Below are 25,805 nucleotides of genomic sequence, written 5' to 3' on the forward strand. Positions count from 1 at the left end.
ACAGTAGAAACAAGAACATCTCTGTAGGCTAGACAGTAGAAACAAGAACATCTCTGTAGGCTAGACAGTAGAAACAAAAACATCTCTGTAGGCTAGACAGTAGAAACAAAAGCATCTCTGTAGGCTAGACAATAGAAACAAAAGCATCTCTGTAGACTAGACAGTAGAAACAAAAACATCTCTGTAGGCTAGACAGTAGAAACAAAAACATCTCTGTAGGCTAGACAGTAGAAACAAAAACATCTCTGTAGGCTAGACAGCAGAAACAAAAACATCTCTGTAGACTAGACAGTAGAAACAAACACATTTCTGTAGGCTAGACAGTAGAAACAAAAACATCTCTGTAGACTAGACAGTAGAAACAAAAACATCTCTGTAGGCTAGACAGTAGAAACAAAAACATTTCTGTAGGCTAGACAGTAGAAACAAAAACATCTTTGTAGGCTAGACAGTAGAAACAAAAACAACTATGTAGGCTAGACAGTGGAAAAAGATAGAGCAGAAGTTTTACATTTCTCAAATACATTTATTTTGTACCAACTTAGCAATAAAATTTTAGATAAGAGAAATTAAAACAGTTAAATCTTATTAACTTATTCAACTAAAAATTTCATAATGGGCTGGTCTAGTTATAATGATTTAGAGCCTTTATGTGTTTTAAGGGGCGGGGGTTAACTCAAACTCATATGAGTCAAAATCCCTATTTATAAATTGAATACATTTTTCATTACTTATCAAATACACTTTTTTAAACTCAAATACTTGCATTATTCAAAATTTTCCCTAATTTCAATGTCTTAAAGAATTTGACATGGTTTTCCATTATACAACAAACTGCCCTGGTATTCACTATAGCCCCATGATTATAAAAAGTGATGGTGAGGAATAGGGCTGGATATTCTACCATCATTCCTTGACAACTTTTGTTACCATGGGTATGTATTTTTGTGACAAAAAGGTGGTTGGAAGTAATGTTGCATGTAATGACTATGATTTATGTGTAGTATGTGCCTGGTACTGGGAGTTCCTGTTTGTCCTCATCACTTGTACTCTAAACCATGATCACACGACATCAATTTACTACGTCATTGACAAAAAATTCTCAATGAGATTTAATTTTCTGGTTTTTACTTTCATATACCAAACTGGTTAAGCATGTGAAAGACTAATTTTTCAACCCTGTCATTAATTTTCGTGACCATAGTTAAAATGAAATCAGTTTTTGTCCTCCTTATAATTTAGATAATTGGACTGAATGTTGTTGAGTTTCTGTGATTACCTGAGTGAACAGCTACTCAGCGAGTTCGTGATATCAAAGTTATACGGTACGGAAGGCAAACAATGTCTATGTATTTGGGACAATATGCATAACTCAGAATGTTGTCATTGAATTCAAAACATAACTGTACACTTAAGTTGTAATGGATTTTCATTCACAAATTTAAAAAAAGAATCCTATATGATGGAACAAAACTCTATATTAATTGTCTCTTTTATACCTTTAAATTTAAAATATATATTTTTAAATGTCAATTGTTGGTATTTTAAATGGTCCTACAGTATGAAAATAATAGAATTATCTGTAAGAGAACAGGGACACGTTACATCCACCTAGTAAATGGCCATAGCCACTTTACTATTGATCAGTATGATTTAACATATATCATGGAAATGGCCTCTACGGCTTATAATCTGGTGCAGCTTATCATCCTGAAAATAAAGTAGATGTTTATTTAGTTGTTGAGAAATATTTTACTTATGTTTTAAAATCTTGGAAGTATTATGGTAAATATAACATGTTTGGAAAATCTTTACTTTTCCATGATCAATTCTACTCTAGTCCTTTTTACTCACATGTATTAAGCTTTCATTATACCCATCAATTACACAAAAATATTTGATAAAAACACAAAAGAGTTCCGTATAATTGGGTACCCTGACCATGGCTGTCCACTTGTATAGTAATAAAAGATGAAAGGCACTCACAGATATGCTAGTCATGCATATTGAGTATCCCAACCAATATCGTACACCTAGAAAGTCATAAATCCGTCATATTTACACGACCCTCGTCAGACCCCGTCATCAATTTCCCTAGTGTCATAATACTCGCTACTGACATATAGAAAATTGAAAAAAAGTCATAAAAGCAACAATTTATCATAACGGAGAGCTCATTGTTATGTATGCTTATCATTTTAGACATAATAAATAATTATAAAAAATTACTTGCGTGCCTCGGGAGTGTGAGAATAATGACGGTGGGGATGACAGATGGTCCCTGTCTGTCACCAGGAGATGGTCCGCATACTGATACAGATACCAAATCGTGATGTCATTTTTTGTCATTCCTTATAAATCATAATAAAACATCTTTGTTAAGCATTGTTTTATTAGCCAAAGTTATATTTAGGGGGGGGGGGGGAGCAATAATTATTGAACTATAATTGATATTTTAAAAAGAATATTTATATATCGTGATCAGTATATCTGTTTTTAAAAGGTGAAAATAGTACATTCTTAGTATGAATTTATTTTTCTATTTAAGGAGAATCAATTACAAACTCATTAGATAATTAATTGATACAATGTATGCGTTATGATTAATATGTTTGTACTTAATGATAGGATTTTATTTACAGGTTCGTGTTCCTATGATGGGGAGAGATACCAGGATGGATCAGAGTGGGAACCCATTCCGTGTGCCAAGTGTGTGTGTCGGGATGGTCAGACGACCTGCTACCCTATTCAGTGTCCACCTCTAGTCTGTCCACAGGTATGCATAGTGTGTCCAACATTTGGTCATTTATAATGTAACAGGGTGGGAATATAGTATTCAGACAGCTGGGATCAAACCGGCGACCCTAAGCTTACTGACCTGCTGCTCTACAGACTAAAGGAACCGGCGACCCTAGGCTTACTGACCTGCTGCTCTACAGACTAAAGGAACCGGCGACCCTAGGCTTACTGACCTGCTGCTCTACAGACTAAAGGAACCGGCGACCCTAGGCTTACTGACCTGCTGCTCTACAGACTAAAGGAACCTGCAACCCTAGGCTTACTGACCTGCTGCTCTACAGACTAAAGGAACCGGCAACCCTAGGCTTACTGACCTGCTGCTCTACAGACTAAAGGAACCGGCAACCCTAGGCTTACTGACCTGCCACTCTACAGACTAAAGGAACCGGCAACCCTAGGCTTACTGACCTGCTGCTCTACAGACTAAAGGAACCGGCGACCCTAGGCTTACTGACCTGCTGCTCTACAGACTAAAGGAACCGGCAACCCTAGGCTTACTGACCTGCCACTCTACAGACTAAAGGAACCGGCAACCCTAGGCTTACTGACCTGCCACTCTACAGACTAAAGGAACCAGCAACCCTAGGCTTACTGACCTGCTGCTCTACAGACTAAAGGAACCGGCAACCCTAGGCTTACTGACCTGCTGCTCTACAGACTAAAGGAACCGGCAACCCTAGGCTTACTGACCTGCTGCTCTACAGACTAAAGGAACCGGCAACCCTAGGCTTACTGACCTGCCACTCTACAGACTAAAGGAACCGGCAACCCTAGGCTTACTGACCTGCTGCTCTACAGACTAAAGGAACCAGCAACCCTAGGCTTACTGACCTGCCACTCTACAGACTAAAGGAACCGGCAACCCTAGGCTTACTGACCTGCCACTCTACAGACTAAAGGAACCAGCAACCCTAGGCTTACTGACCTGCTGCTCTACAGACTAAAGAAACCAGCAACCCTAGGCTTACTGACCTGCCGCTCTACAGACTACAGGGAACTTCCACGCAGGGTGAAACTAGAAGTCATTTGTTCTGATGCACTTTATCCCTTGGCCAATGCCATCTTATTTCTGTTCAATGATCCAGAGCTTCAGCATGGATCAAAGCTAGATAAGCATTTTCTGGGAAGTCTCTTTATTATTACTCACTACTGTTATCTATTATGTGCTGTGATAATGACTTTTCATTCAGAATCATTATGCAGCATTTCAACGTAAGATAAAACATCTAGGGAAGACAGTTTAGTTTAGATTTTGACTGTTACCATAAATATTTGACAACAACAACTATGCACATTTGGACATTGGTGTACATTAAGAAACTCTATGGGCGACCTTGAAAGTTTCATGAAGACAGCTTTAGAGGCTGCCATAACAGTTATTTTAGTTCTCTGAGATCATTGTGGATGGTTATAGCAGTGCTAGGTGATTTCCATTGTTTTATAATTCTGACCGTGCTCGTTAACCTTTAGTTTCGGTGGTAAAACACCTGTAAGTGGCTGTGAGTAGGTGAGGAGAACTGGTAGATACTTATCGTAACAGGAAGTTATTGGTGATGTGTGGAGTGTCTACACCTGTGTGATAAAGAGGTCTTTATTGTCTGTCAAGTGGCTACTTATTGTTCTGCTACATTAGTAGACAGCAATAGGATATTTGTGTGTCTTCCAAATAAACTCACCCCCTCCCTACCTCACTCACATAACTCCCACCATCACACACTCCCTCCACTGTCACACATTCCCCCACCCTCCTCATACATTCTCCACCCTTCATATCCTCCTCCCTTCACACCCTCCTACCTTTACATATACCCCTTCCACTGACTCCCCTAAGACCTCTCACCCATCCCCCAGATATTCCTTAGCCGGTCTTTTTCATCCCCTATCACTCTCTCCATCCCCACCTCCTTTTCTCTTTTACCTTTCTTGTTCATCACACACTTCCATCACCTCTCCAAAAAAAAAACTCCACCCTCTACCTCATGAAAAATGAATAATATTATATATGAAAGAAAAAACAAGCATGCATAAACATTAGCAAGCCAAGAAGAAATCACTAAATATTTCAAGAGACCACCATAATACCATGTATTTATACAGGTCTGTAAGAACCTTTGTCCTACCTGGTTCTAAGTATAAACTTTTTATTTTGAAATCGATTTACACAGACTAGCCTATTACATGATGTACTACGGAGATTTGATACAATGTTAAAGCCCTTCTTTGACATCATGAATGAGTATAGACCTATCGTGACACAATGGATTTGTTAGAGTTGACTAGGTAAGCCACCTTAAAGGTCACAGTGGACTTTGTGGGTCCTGGCTGTATAAAGGCCTGGGATACCTGATACAGTACCAGGCTATAGTGACAGGGACAACTGGTGCCAAGGTTCCCTGACAGTAGGACACAGCCTGGACAGGCTTGGACAGTCCGTTAAAGGGCTGTAGATGGACCATAGACAGTATCTGTCATCTATATCAGATCTTTATATCTAACGACACCTCACAGAAATATGAAGAGGTTATCAATACTTCTGGGTTGGGTTTTATTCACACAACAAATATTTGTATAAAAGAACTCTTGGACCCGGTGTGGTGAATGCTATGTCATGTCTGTATTTTGTTAAGTACTAGATCATGTCGTTTTTATGTATATCTATAGACAAAGCTATAAGTAGCTTATGGCCTTATACTTATCATTCACTGTAACATTAGAAACCAAGTATATATGGATAGGTACTATATCATTATCAGTGTAAAGATAATATTAACCAATAGTTATATTTGCTGTGAATACCTTTCTGAAACAAATTAATACTTTCTTAAAAACAATAATAACATAAGAATATTTATATTGATGGCCTAAGATGAGAATACCAGTAATTTAGATTGGGGCTAAATTTAGGCCATCATTATAAAGAACTCTTCCAAAATGTCCTAAAGTTTTTGAAAATCCTTAATTATTCCAATAGAGAATGTCCACACAAAATGTTGTAATAACCATTATGTCTTAAAGATGTTGAAGTCAATCTGAAACACTGAAATACCAAACAAATGTAAAATTCCCTGTGAAGTCTATATTAACAGTGATGATTCATTTCATTCTTTTGACATTTGGCATTCTTATAGTCAACTAATGTGAGGTGATTAGGATGAATGTGCGGGGAAACTTAAGACGACCCACTCGTTATGTTTACCTGGTAATTTATAGTAATTAAATTGTTCAGAAGGTGATGATAAGTGTAGTATAAAGGATAAGCCAGTAACTCCTGTGGCTGTACAAAATTATCAATCTTGTTTTATATTCCCATTTTAAAAATTGAAAGTAGGGCCTTAAAGAATTGAGGGCTATGATGGTAGGGTGCTTTTAGTGGTGCGACACATTGCTACTAGCCTGAGAGTTGCCAGTACTGCATGACTGTTGATCTGTGGTTTTTCTCCACGAACTCTGACTTTACTTCATCTCCTATTTCTGACACAAAGATATTACCCAGTATTGTAAACAAAAACAAACAAAACTAACGAAGAACAATTAATGATGAAGTGATTTGTGTTATATGTGTAGACGGTGTAGCTGGTTATCTATACGGTGGATGATATTTGTTCTATACGGTGGATGATATTTGTGTGTTAGATGTGTAGACGTGTAGTGGCTATCTATAGTTGTAGATTGTTGTAGCTGCTATCTATACGGTGGATGATATTTGTGTGTTAGATGTGTAGACGGTGTAGCTGGTTATCTATACGGTGGATGATATTTGTGTGTTATATGTGTAGACGGTGTAGCTGGCTATCTATACGGTGGATGATATTTGTGTGTTAGATGTGTAGACGGTGTAGCTGGCTATCTATACGGTGGATGATATTTGTGTGTTAGATGTGTAGACGGTGTAGCTGGCTATCTATACGGTGGATGATATTTGTGTGTGTTAGATGTGTAGACGGTGTAGCTGGCTTATCTATATGGTGGATGATATTTGTGTGTTAGATGTGTAGACGGTGTAGCTGGCTATCTATACGGTGGATGATATTTGTGTGTTAGATGTGTAGACGGTGTAGCTGGCTATCTATACGGTGGATGATATTTGTGTGTTAGATGTGTAGACGGTGTAGCTGGCTATCTATACGGTGGATGATATTTGTGTGTTATATGTGTAGACGGTGTAGCTGGCTATCTATTCGTTGGATGGATGATATTTGTGTGTTAGATGTGTAGACGGTGTAGCTGGCTATCTATACGGTGGATGATATTATTTGTGTAGTGGTATCTATACGGTGGATGATATTTGTGTGTTCTGGTATCTATACGGTGGATGATGTGTAGACGGTGTAGCTGGCTATCTATACGTTGGCTGATATGTTTGCTGTTTTGATGCACATTAAGTTAATCACAAAATAAGATCATTTAATGTAAAAAGGTAAAAGGTTATTTTGTAATGGCTAGATTGCAAAACCGCAAAACCGAACCCATTGGAATTAAAATGTGCAGTTCTGAAAGAAAATTAAGAGACTAAAGTACATGTATATCAAGCTTTAAATCTATATAGAAGGTTTCCAGTATTTTTTCTTAATTTTCTAAAAAACAAGAAAATATGAAATAGATAAAAAGTGTATATCAGATCATAATTCAGACGGGCACTTTCTCAATCATTATCATCACAACATATCACATGTCTTTAGACACATGCTGAAAAAACAACAGAGGAAGGAATTGTGAAAAATAGAAATTTTTAAAATAGATGGAATGTATGAATGACATAATATGATGAATGTTATATATTGCCATGACAGCGAGACATGTGTTAGGCTCCAGTGGCTGACTAGGTCATAAATATCCATGTGGAATGGTTTAGTGATAGATATGTAACATAGCAGCATGTCCTATTCAACCAGACCTAGATTTCTGTGTAGGAATACGGTAACTGGAGCAAGAGCATTTTTTAGAAAAGTAAAACATTTTAAACTTCAGCAAAAATCAGCTTATCAGTCATACAAAAATATGATAGCAATTTGAACAAAATTTCATGAAGAATTTGACTGCTTTTCAGTAATGATGTCCTCAAAATCAGGTGTAAAGAGTAAGACTTGATAGGGCAGCAGTGGCTGAGTGGTTAAGGTGTTTACATATATTTCAATGCAGTAGTTTTCTGCTAACAACTGTATACTGATTGTTTTCTTTGGGTACTCAGGGCTTTTACCTAAATGGGGATGGGTGGCTTAACATATTGCCACAATTTAAGCCTTTATCTCTTGGTTGAGTTTGAATCCCATGTAAGAAAGTTGCCAGATGGTAAAACCATAGATCAATGGTTTTTCTCGGGTACTCGGGCTTTTCTTCACCTCCAATCCAGACATAACCTTGAATGACCGTGGCTGATTTGATTCACAGTGTATCATTTCTATACACAGTAAATTATCCACTATTTGTTTACTTTAATGACAGCGCCATGATAAATGGAACATCAAGAGAAGTTTTGACAGATCATTCATTTTTCTCCTGAAAACAAAACGATAAATTATTAACTCTGAATCTTGTTTAAGTTTTTGTTTTGAGTCATACATCTTATTTTAAACAGAGCTGTATTTGATATATAATGATGGAGGGATAAGTATTCTGTCTGCAGAATTAATCTATCACATTTAACCACAGCATCTGGCCTTGTCTGTCAGACAAATATTCGGGATGTATCCATAACACAAAGATTAACCCACGATTAATTTATATAGAAGTGATGATAGGTTTATGTGTAAGGAATGATAGTCCTGATCTCGCCCAATTCCTTATAGCTCTTCCTACTTATCACATGGGGGTCAGATAGGATGTGTGTGTTAGTTTTGGTTTAGTTTTGTTTTACATCCTTATATTAACAACCATGGTTATTTAGGGCCATGGGAGTTTGAGGAGATGGAGAAAAGTCAGAGTACTGGGAGATAAACACAGACCAGTCAGTACCTACAAAATGTACATTATGTAGAAGAACAGGGAAAATACACATTCCTGTCGAGTGCCCCGACCAGAAATCGAACCCAGGTCTCCGGCGTGGAAATCTACGGCTCTACCGACTGAGCTAAAGAAGCATGCTCCGTCAGCTGAGTGACAGAGACCGTATTTAACACTATTTACAAGTCACACCGACCCACTCCTTTTACACTACTCCCCCTGTTTTTCTTGAGATTTCCTAAATCTCAACTCGAGACTCTTTAACCACCTACCATGGGTTATTTAGTTGGGTGCTAATGTAGAAGAACAAGGAAAATACACATTTCTGTCATTTTCCGTGCCCCGACCAGGAATCGAACCCAGGTCTCCGGCGTGGAAATCTACGGCTCTACCGGCGTGGAAATCTACGACTCTACCGACTGAGCCAAAGAAGCATGCTCCGTCAGCTGAGTGACAGAGACCATATTTAACACTATTTACAAGTCATACCGACCCACTCCTTTTACAATTATATGGGTTTTAAACATGCATCTCAGAAGTGGAAGGCAAATGATTATGTGTTAGCCCACCTTTAAACCTCTCTGCCACCATAGTCCATTAAAATTGTTTGTTGAGGGTTCAGGATACGATTTTAGCAAGGTCTAAATATCTGAAAGTTGAAAATTTAAGCACATTCTTAGTATTTTTGGAGCCATGTATCGTACACCATGTGTCCTGCATCACCCCTCTGTCCCATATCACTAGTGCCTCTCTGTCAGAGATTCAGAGACAGGCGGAGATGATGCCTAGAATGACTGGCAGCCCATCACCAGTTTAATGGACATGTTCAGACATTTTGGGGAATAAATCCGAGATATTTTACAGGAGGAGACTTTCCATATTGTGGTTTGACCTGATGGAAGATAATGGGAGGTGATAGTGTAATGGGGTGAAGGTTTATAACCAGACATTTATGGAGAAAAGTGTTCACTTGGGATACTGCTATCTAATATATTCCTTTCTGTAGAAAAAAAAATTGCTGTACATATGAATATGCCAAAATGAAATAATTTCTTTATGAAAATATGTTACTCTTGTATCTTGAAGGTCATGAAGGTCATATGTAAATGGATACTTTAGGGTAGGTTCAAGATGAAATTTTACTGATTTAGAGGACAGGTATCAAATGTCATCATATTTTCTAGACATTTTATTAGGATTGGACATGAGTGTCCACCTAGGTACCTTAATTAGCACCATAATTAGTACCTTGATTAGCTAGTATCTGATTAACTTATATGTATGTTTGTTTGGCACTACTTTGGTTCCCTGTTGCAATTGATATTTAGACAAACTTTGAAGGAGACAAGAGTTGTATTTCTTTCACAGTCTTCACATAGAAAATCTTCAGGTTAAGCTAACTATTTACTAGTTAGTACTGACAATAAATAGTCCATCATGTCAGAACAATTAACTGTTAACCAGACACCTGACTGAGTATACCTACCACCACCTCTCACTCACTGTCACAGAATCTACCTGGATGGTAGTACTCCTGGTCCATTCATGTACCCTGACAACACGTGACGTTATAGCTAGGTATCCACATTGTTGTTGTGCAGATGTCTATGCTGCAGAGAATTCCATGTATCATCAGATTTGTCTGTTTGATGTCCTTGAACTAATGCCTGGATGTTGGTCATGCTTGTTTCCTAATCAATGACTTGTCGGAATGGAAGATAATAGATTTGTATTGTATGATGTTACATCTATTATTTCATTATTTGTCATTTATCCTTTACGCTAATTATGACCTATATTTTGACCTTTAGGCCACCTATAGCAATGCTTTGTCCAGTCTATCTCAATTCTGCACTGCTGGATTTTCATACTTAGGTCATGAGTAGGGCCAATAACTGCTGAATTATCTTGTTTAAGAGAAAAATATTATTATTATATAGTGCTTTCAATGGTTTGATTTATGGATGTAATATTGAAAATGTTGTATTTCTACAGGATCAACAAATGGAAAGAGCACCAGGCTCCTGTTGTCCACGGTGTATTGGAGCAACTTGTACAGACCAACGTGTACGTTACAAGGTATGTACACTATCTGTATGGTCATCAAGTCTAGATCGAGTCATTGGTCAAAGTGTAGCTTCCAAGACCAAGGTCATTGGTCAGGGTTTGGCATCCAAGACCAAGGTCATTGGTCAAGGTTTAGCTTCCAAGATCAAGGTCATTGGTCAGGGTTTGGCATCTAAGATCAAGGTTATTGGTAAAGATTTAGCATTCCAAAAAAAAAGTTAAGTTAAGGCCTTACAAATGGGGAGTGGCATTTATTGGGTTGAATACAGTATGTTGATGGTGTTTTATCTCCTTGAGATGGTGCATGTTGATCAATTTGATTTCACACTGAATTAAGTCTATCAAGTCATCACTAATCTAGTATACTTAACATTGCCTGTACTCGCTGGCAATGTTCTCTGTATTGAGACACTCCAATCATCTAGTGGATAGGCAGTTAATCGTTATTATATTGATAGAAACTAATAAGCACAGAGGAAATTGCAATTTCATTCGATAATAGGAAAAGAACCAATTATAATTCACAGTTAAATTACATAATGGTATATGGTATTATCTTAAGACTGTGAGCACCACTTACCTACCTGGTAGGTTATATAGTTAAAGCTTTAAAAAATCATTAGGGATCAAACGAACCAAATGCTATTGAGAGTGTTTTCATTTTTAAACTTCATAATTAGATTTAAATATAGATTTGTGGGGAGACACAGTGAATGTCTTACTGATGATTATCACTGATAATTATGAATAGTTGATGGTTGTAATTAGCGAAGTTGTATAGTTGACACCTTGTCAGATTTCCGGAAGGCTATAAGCATTGTTGGAGACTGCGGCACCATTTCACAGCTCATTGGGCTTGTCGCCATGTTTTTCTGAGATAGCATTCTAACACATATTCTACAAGACTTTCCATTGTATACGAATGAAATGTAAGAGGTAAACAAAAAGTGGTGATGTTTCTACCTGTGTCAATGTGACATGTAAAGAATAACTATGTCTGGAGCGATAATAAATGATTATTATCTCCCTTTGTTTGTCCTGTTTATCGATTATAAGTTTGTGTCTATTGATGGTTATTAGAGATTTCAAAACTCCGACTGTCCCTGAATGGTGTGTGACACACGATATGGCTGTCCTCAGCCTTTAATCTGGTTTATCTTACATTCCTTTTCATTTTAACATGACTTTAAATGCTAAAAAAGAGAAGATATATATTTCTGAATTTTAACCGTCATTCATAAACGGTTATCACAGTATTGTGATACAGGTGCACATTAACAATTAACCACTAATTGATCTCCTGGTAAGGAAGATATAGCCTAAAACATTTAGTGAAATGTTACCAAGTTGACATTTAAGCAGGTAAAGGTTAGACCATAAATTGTATGGCTAACATATCTGGATGTTGTCAATGTATCTGCCGTTTATTTCTTGGCCCTGCCTTTACAACAAGTATTTTTACGTAAGATCAGAAGGATGACTGAAAACTATTTTGAATTCAATGAAGATGAAAGTGAACAAAAATGTCTTCTAAAACCATCTGTTCATAAATCAACATGACAATACATGTGTCAGATTTCTATTAAGTTAATTTTATGGTCATATCTTGAGAAAAGACTTGTTTCTTTATCGAAACAAACAGCAGTTTTCCTCTAAACATATTCTTTTCAATGATTCAAGACAGAAATTAAAAACTCAATTGGTATGTTACGTTTATACTTTAGTATTGATCAATATAAATTTGATGATTGGCTTGTCTCCAGGATGGACAGCAATGGAAGCGTGACCCCTGTACCTACTGTGTCTGTATCAACGGTGCCACCGTGTGTCGGGCCAAGGAATGTATGCCAGAGCTCAAATGTGCCAAGGTAAGGAAGGATAGATACCCAAATTCTAATATTCCAAACAATGCAATTGATACTATAAATCCAATGCTTCAAGGTAGGCAATTTTTGTTCTCAAATATGCCAAAGGAGACAGTGTATGCTCAAACACAAATGTACCAATTATAAGGTAACCAATGTACCAATTATAAGGTAACTAATGTACCAATTATATGGTAACCAATGTACCAATTATAAGGAAATCAACCAATTATAAGTAACCAATGTACCAATTATAAGGTAACCAATGTACCAATTATAAGGTAATCAATGTACCAATTATAAGGGAACCAATGTACTAATTATAAGGAAATCAATGTACCAATTATAAGGTAACCAATGTACCAATTATAAGGTAACCAATGTACCAATTATAAGGAAATCAATGTACCAATTATAAGGGAACCAATGTACCAATTATAAGGAAATACCAATGTACCAATTATAAGGTAACCAATGTACCAATTATAAGGAAATCAATGTACCAATTATAAGGAAATCAATGTACCAATGTATAAGGTAACCAATGTACCAATTATAAGGTAATCAATGTACCAATTATAAGGAAATCAATGTACCAATTATAAGGAAACCAATGTACCAATTATAAGGTAACCAATGTACCAATTATAAGGTAACCAATGTACCAATTATAAGGAAATCAATGTACCAATTATAAGGAAACCAATGTACCAATTATAAGGTAACCAATGTACCAATTATAAGGTAACCAATGTACCATTTATAAGGAAACCAATGTACCAATTATAAGGAAATCAATGTACCAATTATAAGGAAACAAATGTACCAATTATAAGGAAATCAATGTACCAATTATAAGGAAATCAATGTACCAATTATAAGGTAACCAATGTACCAATTATAAGGAAATCAATGTACCAATTATAAGGAAACAAATGTACCAATTATAAGGAAATCAATGTACCAATTATAAGGTAACCAATGTACCAATTATAAGGAAACCAATGTACCAATTATAAGGAAATCAATGTACCAATTATAAGGAAATCAATGTACCAATTATAAGGTAACCAATGTACCAATTATAAGGTAACCAATTTGCCAATTGTAATGTAACCAATGTACCAATTGTAATGTAACCAATGTACCAATTGTAATGTAACCATTGCATCCTTTGTAAGTTAACCAATGTATACCAAAGCTCAGAATTGCCATGGTAATACATCCCTAAACTCAGGTGTTCCAAGATAAAACAACATGTAGAAGCTTGACTTTCCAACAAATAGTTTTATCAACACCTTTGTCATTTTTCCAAGCCATGACATGATGCCTATGTGTTGAGGAAACTTTGACTACAACTCACAATGAGTTGATGCCTGATCAGCAGTTTGTCTGTGTATTACCTATCAGTGTTTTGTATCGATATCAACACATTGCTTATAAGGTGATTTTATCATTAATGGTTGGATAGTTTTTAGCTTTGACATAGAGTAAGGAATGAAAGGATGTTACAATATTATCCCTGTTGTACAATGATTACCTACACACCTACCTGCTGTATATTATAGATCTAAAATACACAGGTGTTACACCTTACTGACATAACTACTGCCTTGTACATACATATTTATCTAGGTCATATTTTATATAAAGGGTCTATTCAAAATGTATAAGCAAAATATGATATATGTGTCATTTTGTAACTTTTTATGAACATGTATACCACAAAGTTCATGTTTATAGCATAAACAGTTTTAGCTTATCTGTGAAATAAGTGGACTATGTCTTCTTCAGAATTTCTCCAGTGATTGAAATAAAAACGTAGATGGCATCCGTCATAATTCTGTTGTCATCAATGTAACAGCTAAGTTTTAAGTTTTTAGTGAAGTACCTATCCGTTAAAGCACATCAAGTACTTTGTATTTTCAAAATGATAATCTTCAACAGCTTTAAGTGCCATAATTCAAGTGTGCCTAAATCTTGTTTTCTCATCTGTGTGAAACAGGCCACTTTGGCCTCTTGGATGAGTAAGAAGTAAAAAATCATGAAGTTGGTTATTTCCCCATAAATAATGATATAAACGACACCAACAGCATGTTTCTCCTCACAATATCTTGTGACACCAACATCATGTTTCTCCTCACAATATCTTGTGACACCTACAGCATGTTTCTCCTCACAATATCTCGTGACACCTACAGCATGTTTCTCCTCACAATATCTCGTGACACCAACATCATGTTTCTCCTCACAATATCTCGTGACACCAACAGCATGTTTCTCCTCACAATATCTCGTGACACCAACAACATGTTTCTCCTCACAATATCTCGTGACACCAACAGCATGTTTCTCCTCACAATATCTCGTGACACCAACAGCATGTTTCTCCTCACAATATCTCGTGACACCAACATCATGTTTCTCCTCACAATATCTCATGACACCAACAGCATGTTTCTCCTCACAATATCTCGTGACACCAACAGCATGTTTCTCCTCACAATATCTCGTGACACCAACAGCATGTTTCTCCTCACAATATCTCGTGACACCTACAGCATGTTTCTCCTCACAATATCTCGTGACACCTACAGCATGTTTCTCCTCACAATATCTCGTGACACCTACAGCATGTTTCTCCTCACAATATCTCGTGACACCTACAGCATGTTTCTCCTCACAATATCTCGTGACACCAACAGCATGTTTCTCCTCACAATATCTCGTGACACCAACAGCATGTTTCTCCTCACAATATCTCGTGACACCAACAGCATGTTTCTCCTCACAATATCTCGTGCTGAAGTGCAAAGTCACAATTTTATATTAAGAAATAAAACTTTTGTACCTATGAGATGTGTGGTATATTGGTGGTAATTAAAATATGAAGCAGTCAATTAATTCAACATTAACGGGGAGGTGACGACAGTCAATCTAAGTTTTATTTAAATCAGGGTTTCTATTTTCACAAAAATATTTCATTTGAATTTTTATGATAATTTTTATGACTGGTTTCATATAGAAATTGCCAAACTGACTTTTGTCCTTTGTTCTGGTAGCTTTTCACCGCACTGATTTTTTTTTCAGACTGAGATGAATATTACCAGGGAGGGTGACTGTTGCACTGAATGCTTACCAAGAGAAAGTAAGTGATCTGTAAAGACAGTCTACTCAGGGTATATGTCTACCAAGAGAAAACTATATAATATAGACAGGTAGATAAACTGTGACAATTTAAATAAGGATAACAGTCATTCACATTTTGATATGATCTCTGGTGCTCTCCATGACAAGGTTATCTTTTAAAGAGAAACAAGTAAGATTTAAGAGCACAGTGCTGATAATATTTGACCTCGTCTATCCCTCAATCCCTCCTACCATCACAAGGGTGAAATTTTTTAACAGTAGGAAGCCCTTATCAGATCTGAAAACAAACTTCTCAGTATGCTAAATATTTATTGAATAAACAAAATGCATTCCTGGTTATATAATAAATTCTCCTAATCTCTCATCACTTTCTTTCAAATTTTTCCTTGATCAATCTCTCTTGATTTCTCCTTCATACCTTCCAAAAACTTATGCTTCTATCAAACTCTCTTTTCCACTCTCCCCTCTTCAACCCCTAGTCCACCCCATTTTCCACTCTTAGCCTTAAACTCCTGTTACTTTAATCTTCTCTTCTGTCAAAATTCTCATTTGACCTTTCCCACATATATAACTTTTACATGCTGTTTAAGATTATAATTATTTTAATGATTTTGTTAACAGGTGCCTGTGTATCTGAACAGCCAATTCGTTACCATGGTGACATATGGAATGTGTCCAGTTGTGAGTTTTGTATGTGTCAGAATGGACAGGTTCAGTGTCACACGGCGGTCTGTGAGCATCTCAGGTGTACACAGGTAAGTACAGGTAAACCTTTCCATACCGACCAATAAAAACATCAGGTGTACACAGGTAAGTACAGATAAATCTTTACATAATAGAACACAAGTAAACCTGTCAGTATACTGACCATCAATATTGATATTTCAGGTGTATACAGGTGAGAAGATAAACCTGTCTATACTGACTATTGATATTATTCACACATACCCCCAATAAACCTGTCTAAACTGACCATCAAAATGTTTTAGTATACACTAGCATGTTAAGCATTACTGTCACTGCATTGTTATATTGAACATGGAAAATATAGAATTATAGTCAAACCTGTCTTAGTGACCACCTCTGTATAAAGACCACCTACTCAAATCAGACTTCTTGATCTATGTATAAAGACCATATTGGCTATAAAGACCTTAGGGTGGTCTTTATAGACAGGTTTGACCATATCTGACACCATTTTTATAGACATCCTTTTAATAATGAAAACATCATCTGTTTACCCGTCAGGATCAGGTACTGGTACAGCCGGATGGGAAGTGTTGCCCTGAGTGTATAGAACCTCCAGATTGTGACTTCGCTGGGGATACCTACAAGGTAATTAGTATAAATAGCACAACTTTACTGACAACTACTATCTCTGTCAGACTACATCATAGATTTAAATGTAGATTCATCCTTTATTCTAGATATTCTTCAGAGGAGATGCATATGAACATCTGCAATTCTATAGCAAAAATTCAACTCACATATAAAACATATCTCTGTATCAATGTTATACATCCTGCCAAGATATAGTTGATAGAGAGTACTATTGATTAAGATTAGAGTAAGAAGGTTAATGAAGAAAAAGTGAGATGAAGATGATCAAGTATTCCAATCACATCGTCCTCCTGTAAAACATTAACTGCTGCGGCAGATCTCGGTTTGATTATCCTGGGGAGCCTGTGGATGTAGACCAGCTGTTGTGGCTGTCATTTTAATGGTGTATGTGATACAATTTGTTTTAATGGCTTGATAGATTATTTGAATGTCATACATTATATGCTAGCATGCAATATTGAATTGTAAAATGGTGTAGGGTGCCCAAGGTAATCCTAGGTATTCAACCAAGGTAATCCAACCATTTAGTGATTGTGACGTCATATTTTGATGGATATGAATGATGTCACAAAGTCAGGAAGGTACGACTAATACTGCTCAAATCACATCATTTGATTGTCTCTTTTAATGGTGCTATCTTTGTTAAATATTTCTATAGTGAGAGGCTGTAATCTGTTACTTTTTATGGTATTTATAATGACTGTCAACATTTCTATAATGAGAGGCTGTAGTCTGTTACTTTTAATGGTATTTATAATGACTGTCAACATTTCTATAGTGAGAGGCTGTAGTCTGTTACTTTTAATGGTATTTATAATGATTGTCAACATTTCTATGGTGAGAGGCTGTAATCTGTTACTTTTTATGGTATTTATAATGACTGTCAACATTTCTATAGTGAGAGGCTGTAATCTGTTACTTTTAATGGTATTTATAATGACTGTCAACATTTCTATAATGAGAGGCTGTAATCTGTTACTTTTAATGGTATTTATAATGACTGTCAACATTTCTATAATGAGAGGCTGTAATCTGTTACTTTTAATGGTATTTATAATGACTGTCAACATTTCTATAGTGAGAGGCTGTAATCTGTTACTTTTAATGGTATTTATAATGATTGTCAACATTTCTATAGTGAGAGGCTGTAATCTGTTACTTTTAATGGTATTTATAATGATTGTCAACATTTCTATGGTGAGAGGCTGTAATCTGTTACTTTTTATGGTATTTATAATGACTATTAACATTTCTATAGTGAGAGGCTGTAATCTGTTACTTTTAATGGTATTTATAATGACTGTCAACATTTCTATAGTGAGAGGCTGTAATCTGTTACTTTTAATGGTATTTATAATGACTGTCAACATTTCTATAATGAGAGGCTGTAATCTGTTACTTTTAATGGTATTTATAATGACTGTCAACATTTCTATGGTGATTGGCTGTAATCTGTTACTTTTAATGGTATTTATAATGACTGTCAACATTTCTATAATGAGAGGCTGTAATCTGTTACTTTTAATGGTATTTATAATGACTGTCAACATTTCTATAATGAGAGGCTGTAATCTGTTACTTTTAATGGTATTTATAATGACTGTCAACATTTCTATGGTGATAGGCTGTAATCTGTTACTTTTAATGGTATTTATAATGACTGTCAACATTTCTATGGTGATAGGCTGTAATCTGTTACTTTTAATGGTATTTATAATGACTGTCAACATTTCTATAATGAGAGGCTGTAATCTGTTACTTTTAATGGTATTTATAATGACTGTCAACATTTCTATAGTCTGACTGTAGTCTGTTTATTACAACAATCTTTAATTAGATAGTTTTAACTGGATTATATTATGACAGTATTTTGAGACAATTTAAATGGTATTTATAATGGCAGTATTTTCAGACAATTATAACAGTATTTATAATGACAGTATTTTTAGACAATTATAACGGTATTTATAATGATTGTATTTTTAGACAATTATAACGGTATTTATAATGATAGTATTTTCAGGCAATTATAACGGTATTTTATAATGACAGTATTTTTAGACAATTATAAAGATGTTTATAATGACAGTATTTTCAGGCAATTATAAAGATATTTACAATGATAGTATTTTCAGACAATTTTAATGGTATTTACATTTGTATATTTAATGACAGTATTTTAAGACAATTATAACGATATTTATAATGACAGTATTTTCAGACAATTTTAATGGTATTTATTTTATAATGACAGTATTTTCAGACAGTTTTAATGGTATTTATTTTATAATGACAGTATTTTCAGACAATTTTAATGGTATTTTTACATTTAATACATTCATATAAAGTTTGTTATCACTATTTCTCAGAAAGTACTGAAGAGATCATTCTCAAATTTCATATGTAGGCTCCCCTAGGGCCCTAGTTGTGCATATTGTGTTTTGGGACCTATCGGTCAATAAGATGGCCGCCAGGCAGCCATCTTGGATTTTGATAGTTAAAGTTTTTTATCGCTATTTCCAGAAAGTAGTGAAGGGATCTGTCTCAAATTTGATATGTAGGTTCCTCTAGGGCCCTAGTTGTGCATATTACATTTTGGGACCGATCGGTCAACCAGATGGCCGACAGGCCGCCATCTTGGATTTTGATAGTTGAAGATTATTACTGCTATTTCTCAGAAAAAGCCGAAGAGATCTGTCTCAAATTTCATGTCCAAGTTCCCCTTGGGCCCTAGTTGTTCATATTGCATTTTGAGACCGATCGGTCAAAAAGATGGCCGCCAGGCAGCCATCTTGGATTTTGATAGGTAAAGTTTGTTATCGCTATTTCTCAGAAAGTGCTGAAGAGGATCTGTCTCAAATTTCATATCTAGGTTCCCCTAGGGCCTTAGTTTTGCATATTGCATATTTTGGGACTGAACAGTGAGCAAGATGGCCGATAGGCCGCCATCTTGTATTTTGATAGTTGGAGATTGTTACCGCTATTTCTCAGAAAGCACTCAAAGAATCTGTCTCAAATTTTATATGTAGTATGTTTGAAAAAGTTTGAAAAGCTGAGAGAAAAGATCCCTCTTTCCATTGTCAGACATAGATCATTCTTTGGTGAATGCCAAGATCCCTCTGGGATCTCTTGTTTTCAGACAATTTTAATGGTATTTATATTGACAGTATTTTCAGACAATTATAATGGTATTTATAATGACAGTATTTTCAGGCAATTTTAATGGTATCTGTTATAACAGATGTTATAATCAGCCAGTACTATATATATAAGTTTCTGGAGTACAGCTTAAATCTCCTATAGGAATGTGATGTAATACCTACATATATTATCTATATAGCTGACAGATGACATAACTACCCACCACAGTAGATTCCTCCTTAGATGGGATATTTACATGTAAAACAACACCTACTGCCACTGTAGGGTGAATATTTAGTGGGCCTAGTTGGTGTTAATGTAGGTTGAGATAACTTATCAGTGAAACTTTTCCTCCTTCATCCCTCCCTTCATCCCTCCCTTATCCTCACTCTGACAGCAGACATTACAATAATTCACCTCTGGTAAAGTTGTTGCTGATGTGGTAAGCTTTAGTTTTAAATCTCTAACAAACCACACCCTTAGTAACCAGAGTTGTATAACACCAATCCTATTCCTTGTCTGTCAATGTGTTACCTTTAACTACAGTGATGGTACTCTATAGAATATATAGGCATTTGTGTACTTTTCCTCTGTTTATTGATCACATCATGTGTTTGTCTTTATCAATTGGTACATATTCTATGTCTTTTAGGACAGGAAGACGTGGCACCCTGACCTCTGTTTCTGTATAGATTTAAGGGTTATATGCCATGTCTGTCTGTCTGTCCCTTAGGACCAAGAGACATGACACCCAAACTCCTGTTTCTGTTTAGATTTAAGGGTTATATGCCAGCCCATGTCTGTCTGTCTGTCCTTAGGGCCGAGAGACATGACACCTCTATCCTTGTTTCTGTTTAGATTTAAAGGTTATATGACTGTCTGTCTGTCCCTTAGGACCAAGAGACATGACAATGAAAATCTCCTGTTTCTGTATAGATTTAAAGGTTATATGACATATCTGTCTGTCTGTCCTTAGGACCGAGAAACATGACACCTCTACCCCTGTTTCTGTTTAGATTTATGGGGTATATATAACATGTGTGTCTGTCTGTCCTTAGGGCCGAGAGACATGACACCTCTACCCCAGTTTCTGTTTAGATTTAAGGGGTATATATAACATGTGTGTCTGTTTGTCGTCAGGACAGAGAGACATGACACCTCTACCCCTATTTCTGTTAAGATTTAAGGGGTATATATAACATGTGTGTCTGTTCATCGTCAGGACAGAGAGACATGCCAACCTATATGAATTTCCTTTTGTTTTTTCTATAGGACGGAGAGACGTGGCACCCTGATCCCTGTTCAGTTTGTAACTGTAAGGATGGAGAGACAGTGTGTTACCAGAACTCGTGTCCTGTCTGTCCGGAGGGCAGTGTGTCTGTCCTCCAGCCTGGAGAGTGCTGCGGACAGTGTCAGCCAAGTAAGTATTACTATACTCTATGTATCAATGTAGTTACTGATGGTCTATCACCAGATCTTTGTCTCGAGATCAAGGCTAAAATCTTGTAACTGTCTACGACTACCATAGATTGGAAATTTTGACTTTCCACTACTTTAGAACTTAAATAAGCTTTTGAATTGTGTAAAGGGAGATAACTGTTACTATAATTTTGCCTTCGTTGGTTTGGTTTCAGTGCCATGTGCTGACCCCTGTCTGTCGTGTTCCCATGACGACCCCCAGCAGTGTACCAAGTGTCGAGTGACCAGTATGTTGGTCCAGGACGGTAGATGTGTTCCAGGCTGTGAAGAGGGCAGGTTTGCTACTCGTAACAACCAATGTCAAGGTAAGTAAATCTGAGGCAAGATATACATGAATTGGGGCCTGAAATTAATACAAGTTGAGGGGCAAGTAAATGAATACAGGATGGTGGGCCAAAATAAAGTTCTGAAAAAACAGATGTTATAGGGTTTAAAGGATTTACTGGTTTAAAGAAAAATTCCTTAATTGTATAAAAGGCTAACAAAGAAATTAATAGCGTAAAGAAGCTTATGGGAAATTTATTGAGTCCAAAGAAATACAGAGAAAGAATGCATCTATTATTATGTAATCGATCTTAAAATGTTTGACTGCATGAAATTGTTTCTTTTGTATTGCTAGCCTGCCATGAGACCTGTCTAACCTGTGTAGATGGAACACGACACCATTGTGTAAAATGTAAGCCAGGACTACTATGGAGGAATGGCCAGTGTGTACCTAGATGTGACCGAAACTACTTCCAAGAGGGCGGGCAGTGTATTGGTAAGCAAACCAAAAGACTTCCCTTGACGATGGAGGAAACATTGATATCAAACATTTAACCAATAACAGTGCTTAATTTTTTTTCAAATCTGAACTTGTGTCCACAAGTACATCTTACTCACAATTACTTAATCTTAATTTTGACTTTCTTTGACAGCGTGCCACAGAAGTTGTAGTTTTTGTGTGGGCCCAGGGATCCAAGACTGTCAGTCATGTTCTAATCAAGGACAGGTACTTCAGGAGGGCCAGTGTGTGGACGCATGCCAATCAAACTACTACCTCAGGAACAAGGAGTGTCTAGGTATGTAAATTAGAGATGCAGAGTGTCCAGGTATGTAATTCAGGTTGTCTAGGTATGTAAAATTAGAGATGGGGAGTGTCCAGGTATGTAAATCAGGAACAAGGAGTGTCTAGATATGTAAATTTGAGATGGGAGTAGATATGTAAATTTGAGATGGGAGTGTCCAAGTATGTAAATCAGGTTGTCTAGGTATGTAAATCAACAATGAGGAGTCTTCATATGTAAATTCGTAATACGGAGTGTGTAGCTGTTTGAAAGACTAAAATTTGACATATTGTAAGTGAAACTTTTTTCTTTCAGTGAATTTCATTTGAACTGTCATTTATGACTCTTTTATATATTTACCATCTAATCCTATCCACTGTCTTTTTTGTACTGATGTTATTGTATTGTCTCACAGAATGTCCCCCGACGTGTAGGACCTGCTCTGGTGATGGCGGGTCCTGTACCAGTTGTTTCACAGGATTTGTACTACATCGAACACAGTGTCTTTCTGAATGTCCAAATGGCTTCTATCCTAGTCCAGAAGGATTCTGCCTTCGTAAGTTCATGACTAGTGTTCCATTTCATAAAATGATACAAAATCTAAAACTTTTCGATTAAATTAAAAAAAATTAAAAGTGACTCATTGACATTCTGTCTTACATGGTGCCAAATAATAATGAAAAGTATTGCTTGTACATAGCTGTAAAAATGTTCGTTGTATCATAATTTCTCGACTCAGGATGTCATGTGAGCTGTCATACCTGTACTGGTCCCGAGGACACTAAATGTACCTCCTGTATAGAGAGAGTTCGCCTCAGTAAGCGGGGACGTTGTCGTATGCCATGTGCTGATGGCCAATACCTGAAACGGGATGGATCTTGTCATAGTAAGTGAAAGCTGGATATTTATCTGGATATTTATAAATCCATCCACAATGATTTATCTTGTAATATTAAGTACATATGTAGTGGTTCTAGATTGGGTTGATTGCCAGCAACCAGGGATTTCAATTGGTCGAGCATCCGCCTACCGTAGTGTTAGAGGTTTTGGGTTTGAACCTGTTGTTTATTTTTCTGCTCCTGTTACACATGTATGATAAGTACAGTGGAACTTGCTTGATACAAACTCGGATAATTCAAGAACCCGGCTTAATACAAAGTACTTTGCTGGTCATGGCTGAATTCCTTCTTTATCTTTGTTGAACAAACTTGGAAAATTCAAATTCGGAAAACTCGAAAAACTCAAATAAGACGAAGAAATTCTTTGGTCCAAATGACCTAAATCATACATAAACTGTTCGTATAACTCGAATTGAGATTTTTTGGACACCGAGATCGCTGAAAATGCCGATTTCTTTTTCATAAATATGCAAAATATGTCAAAAACATGGAAAATATGTTTAATGATTAGCAATGAACATAAGTTATATTGTATCACTATCAATAATCATCAGCAATAATCAATTGTAAAGCTGCCGTACATGTTCATTACTTGTACATAAACATTACCCGACTGAAATGGCGACATGATAAAAAACAGGTGCTCTCGTCAATAGACTTAATTGAGAACTCGCTTAATTCGAACACTCGGATAACTCGAAATTTATCTCAGTCCCTTTGAATTAACTGTATTAACCGAGTTCCACTGTATTTTAGTATTTGTTTGATGAATTCCATTTCTGACTCGTGATTTCCATGACCGTATAACAGGTTGTGAGTTTGGCTGTTCCAAGTGTTTCACTGGCCCAAGGGGCAGGGAGTCTGTCTGTACCTTGTGTACCGACCCTACCATGGTCGCGTTTGACAGCCTGTGTATGAGACGCTGCCCTATTGGACATTATGTGGAGAACCAGATCTGCAAAGGTAGGCATTTACAAACAAAGGGATCCATATACAAACACCGGGACCCTAATCTGTCTTTCTTTGAAGTACATATTTTGTATAAAGATATTGAGGATAGTTTTGCATTTTCTCATATAAAAGATGTTTGTTTTTATCTATAATGACCAATTTTGTAAATCTTCTGAGAGAAAGACCCATTCATACAGATTCAATGTTTTATATTCATATAGTACCACTAAATCTCTTTCAATACTATACATCCATCGATCATCTACAATTCATGAAGGTGTCAGAATTGTAATAATAAACTGAATCAATGATGAGTTACTCCACTTTGTTTGCTTTCAATTTTTTTCCTACGACTGACATGCTTGTTTTGTGTAGAACTTCGGAATGCTTATACGACTGCTTTGTTTGGTGTTTGACCTGTCATTGTTGAAAGTTTTAAAATGTTGATTGATTAACTAATGTGTGTCAATTAGAATATGCCTTACTAATTGGTGATGTGACCTAGAAGTTTAATTCCACAGCGGAGATGACCTGGAGGACAGAACTACCTGAGGACATCAGATAAGTAATTGTCACACACACGTGTGTGTGAAGGAGCTTTATTTGTGGCTGTATTTCAGAGTGCGGTGGTGGTTGTGTACAGTGTGACTCCCCTATGCAGTGCTACAAGTGTGGTCCTGCCCTACTGCTGTCCGGGGACAGATGTGTCCGACAGTGTCGTCAGCATCAGTACCGCGACTGGGAAAACCAGCTCTGTATAGGTACAGCCTACTGATTTAGAGCTTATTTCCATATAATGGCTATCCTTGTACCGATACCTGAAAAATACTGAATTGTATTCTTTTGCTGTAATGTCTATAAATTCTGTATGTTGAAGTTATCGCTAAAATGTGGCCTGACGATGTGTGAGATAATCTAGTATAATTATTCTGCTGTGAAAGCCTAATATCAACAACTCAGGGTCTGGTGTCGAGTCTACATGAGTACTTATTCAAACCCTTTCAGATCATTCAATGGTTTGTATATAACCTGAACATTGTGTTGTTACTTGTTTTGCCAAACACAGAGAGTAATTTTGACATGAACATTCTAGTAACATTTAATTTTGGCAGCTTATAAATCTCATT

General features: G+C 36.4%; 1 protein-coding gene across 1 annotated transcript in view; it reads left to right on the forward strand.

Annotated features, from left to right (window-relative positions):
* Nucleotides 1-25,805, forward strand: part of LOC138323111 (extracellular matrix organizing protein FRAS1-like) — a 113,753-nt gene that overhangs the window by 56,667 nt on the left and 31,281 nt on the right. Inside the window, exons 6-19 of the mRNA XM_069267467.1 lie at nucleotides 2,643-2,776; nucleotides 10,735-10,818; nucleotides 12,570-12,674; nucleotides 15,762-15,819; nucleotides 16,443-16,576; nucleotides 17,070-17,156; nucleotides 21,576-21,723; nucleotides 21,938-22,087; nucleotides 22,402-22,542; nucleotides 22,700-22,843; nucleotides 23,244-23,384; nucleotides 23,568-23,714; nucleotides 24,538-24,690; nucleotides 25,299-25,439. Of these exons, the coding sequence (XP_069123568.1) occupies nucleotides 2,643-2,776; nucleotides 10,735-10,818; nucleotides 12,570-12,674; nucleotides 15,762-15,819; nucleotides 16,443-16,576; nucleotides 17,070-17,156; nucleotides 21,576-21,723; nucleotides 21,938-22,087; nucleotides 22,402-22,542; nucleotides 22,700-22,843; nucleotides 23,244-23,384; nucleotides 23,568-23,714; nucleotides 24,538-24,690; nucleotides 25,299-25,439 (1,767 nt within the window). The remainder of the gene's footprint in view (nucleotides 1-2,642; nucleotides 2,777-10,734; nucleotides 10,819-12,569; nucleotides 12,675-15,761; nucleotides 15,820-16,442; nucleotides 16,577-17,069; nucleotides 17,157-21,575; nucleotides 21,724-21,937; nucleotides 22,088-22,401; nucleotides 22,543-22,699; nucleotides 22,844-23,243; nucleotides 23,385-23,567; nucleotides 23,715-24,537; nucleotides 24,691-25,298; nucleotides 25,440-25,805) is intronic.

Source organism: Argopecten irradians, chromosome 5 (genome assembly GCF_041381155.1).
Source record: "Argopecten irradians isolate NY chromosome 5, Ai_NY, whole genome shotgun sequence".
Classification (NCBI taxonomy): Eukaryota; Metazoa; Mollusca; class Bivalvia; order Pectinida; family Pectinidae; genus Argopecten; species Argopecten irradians.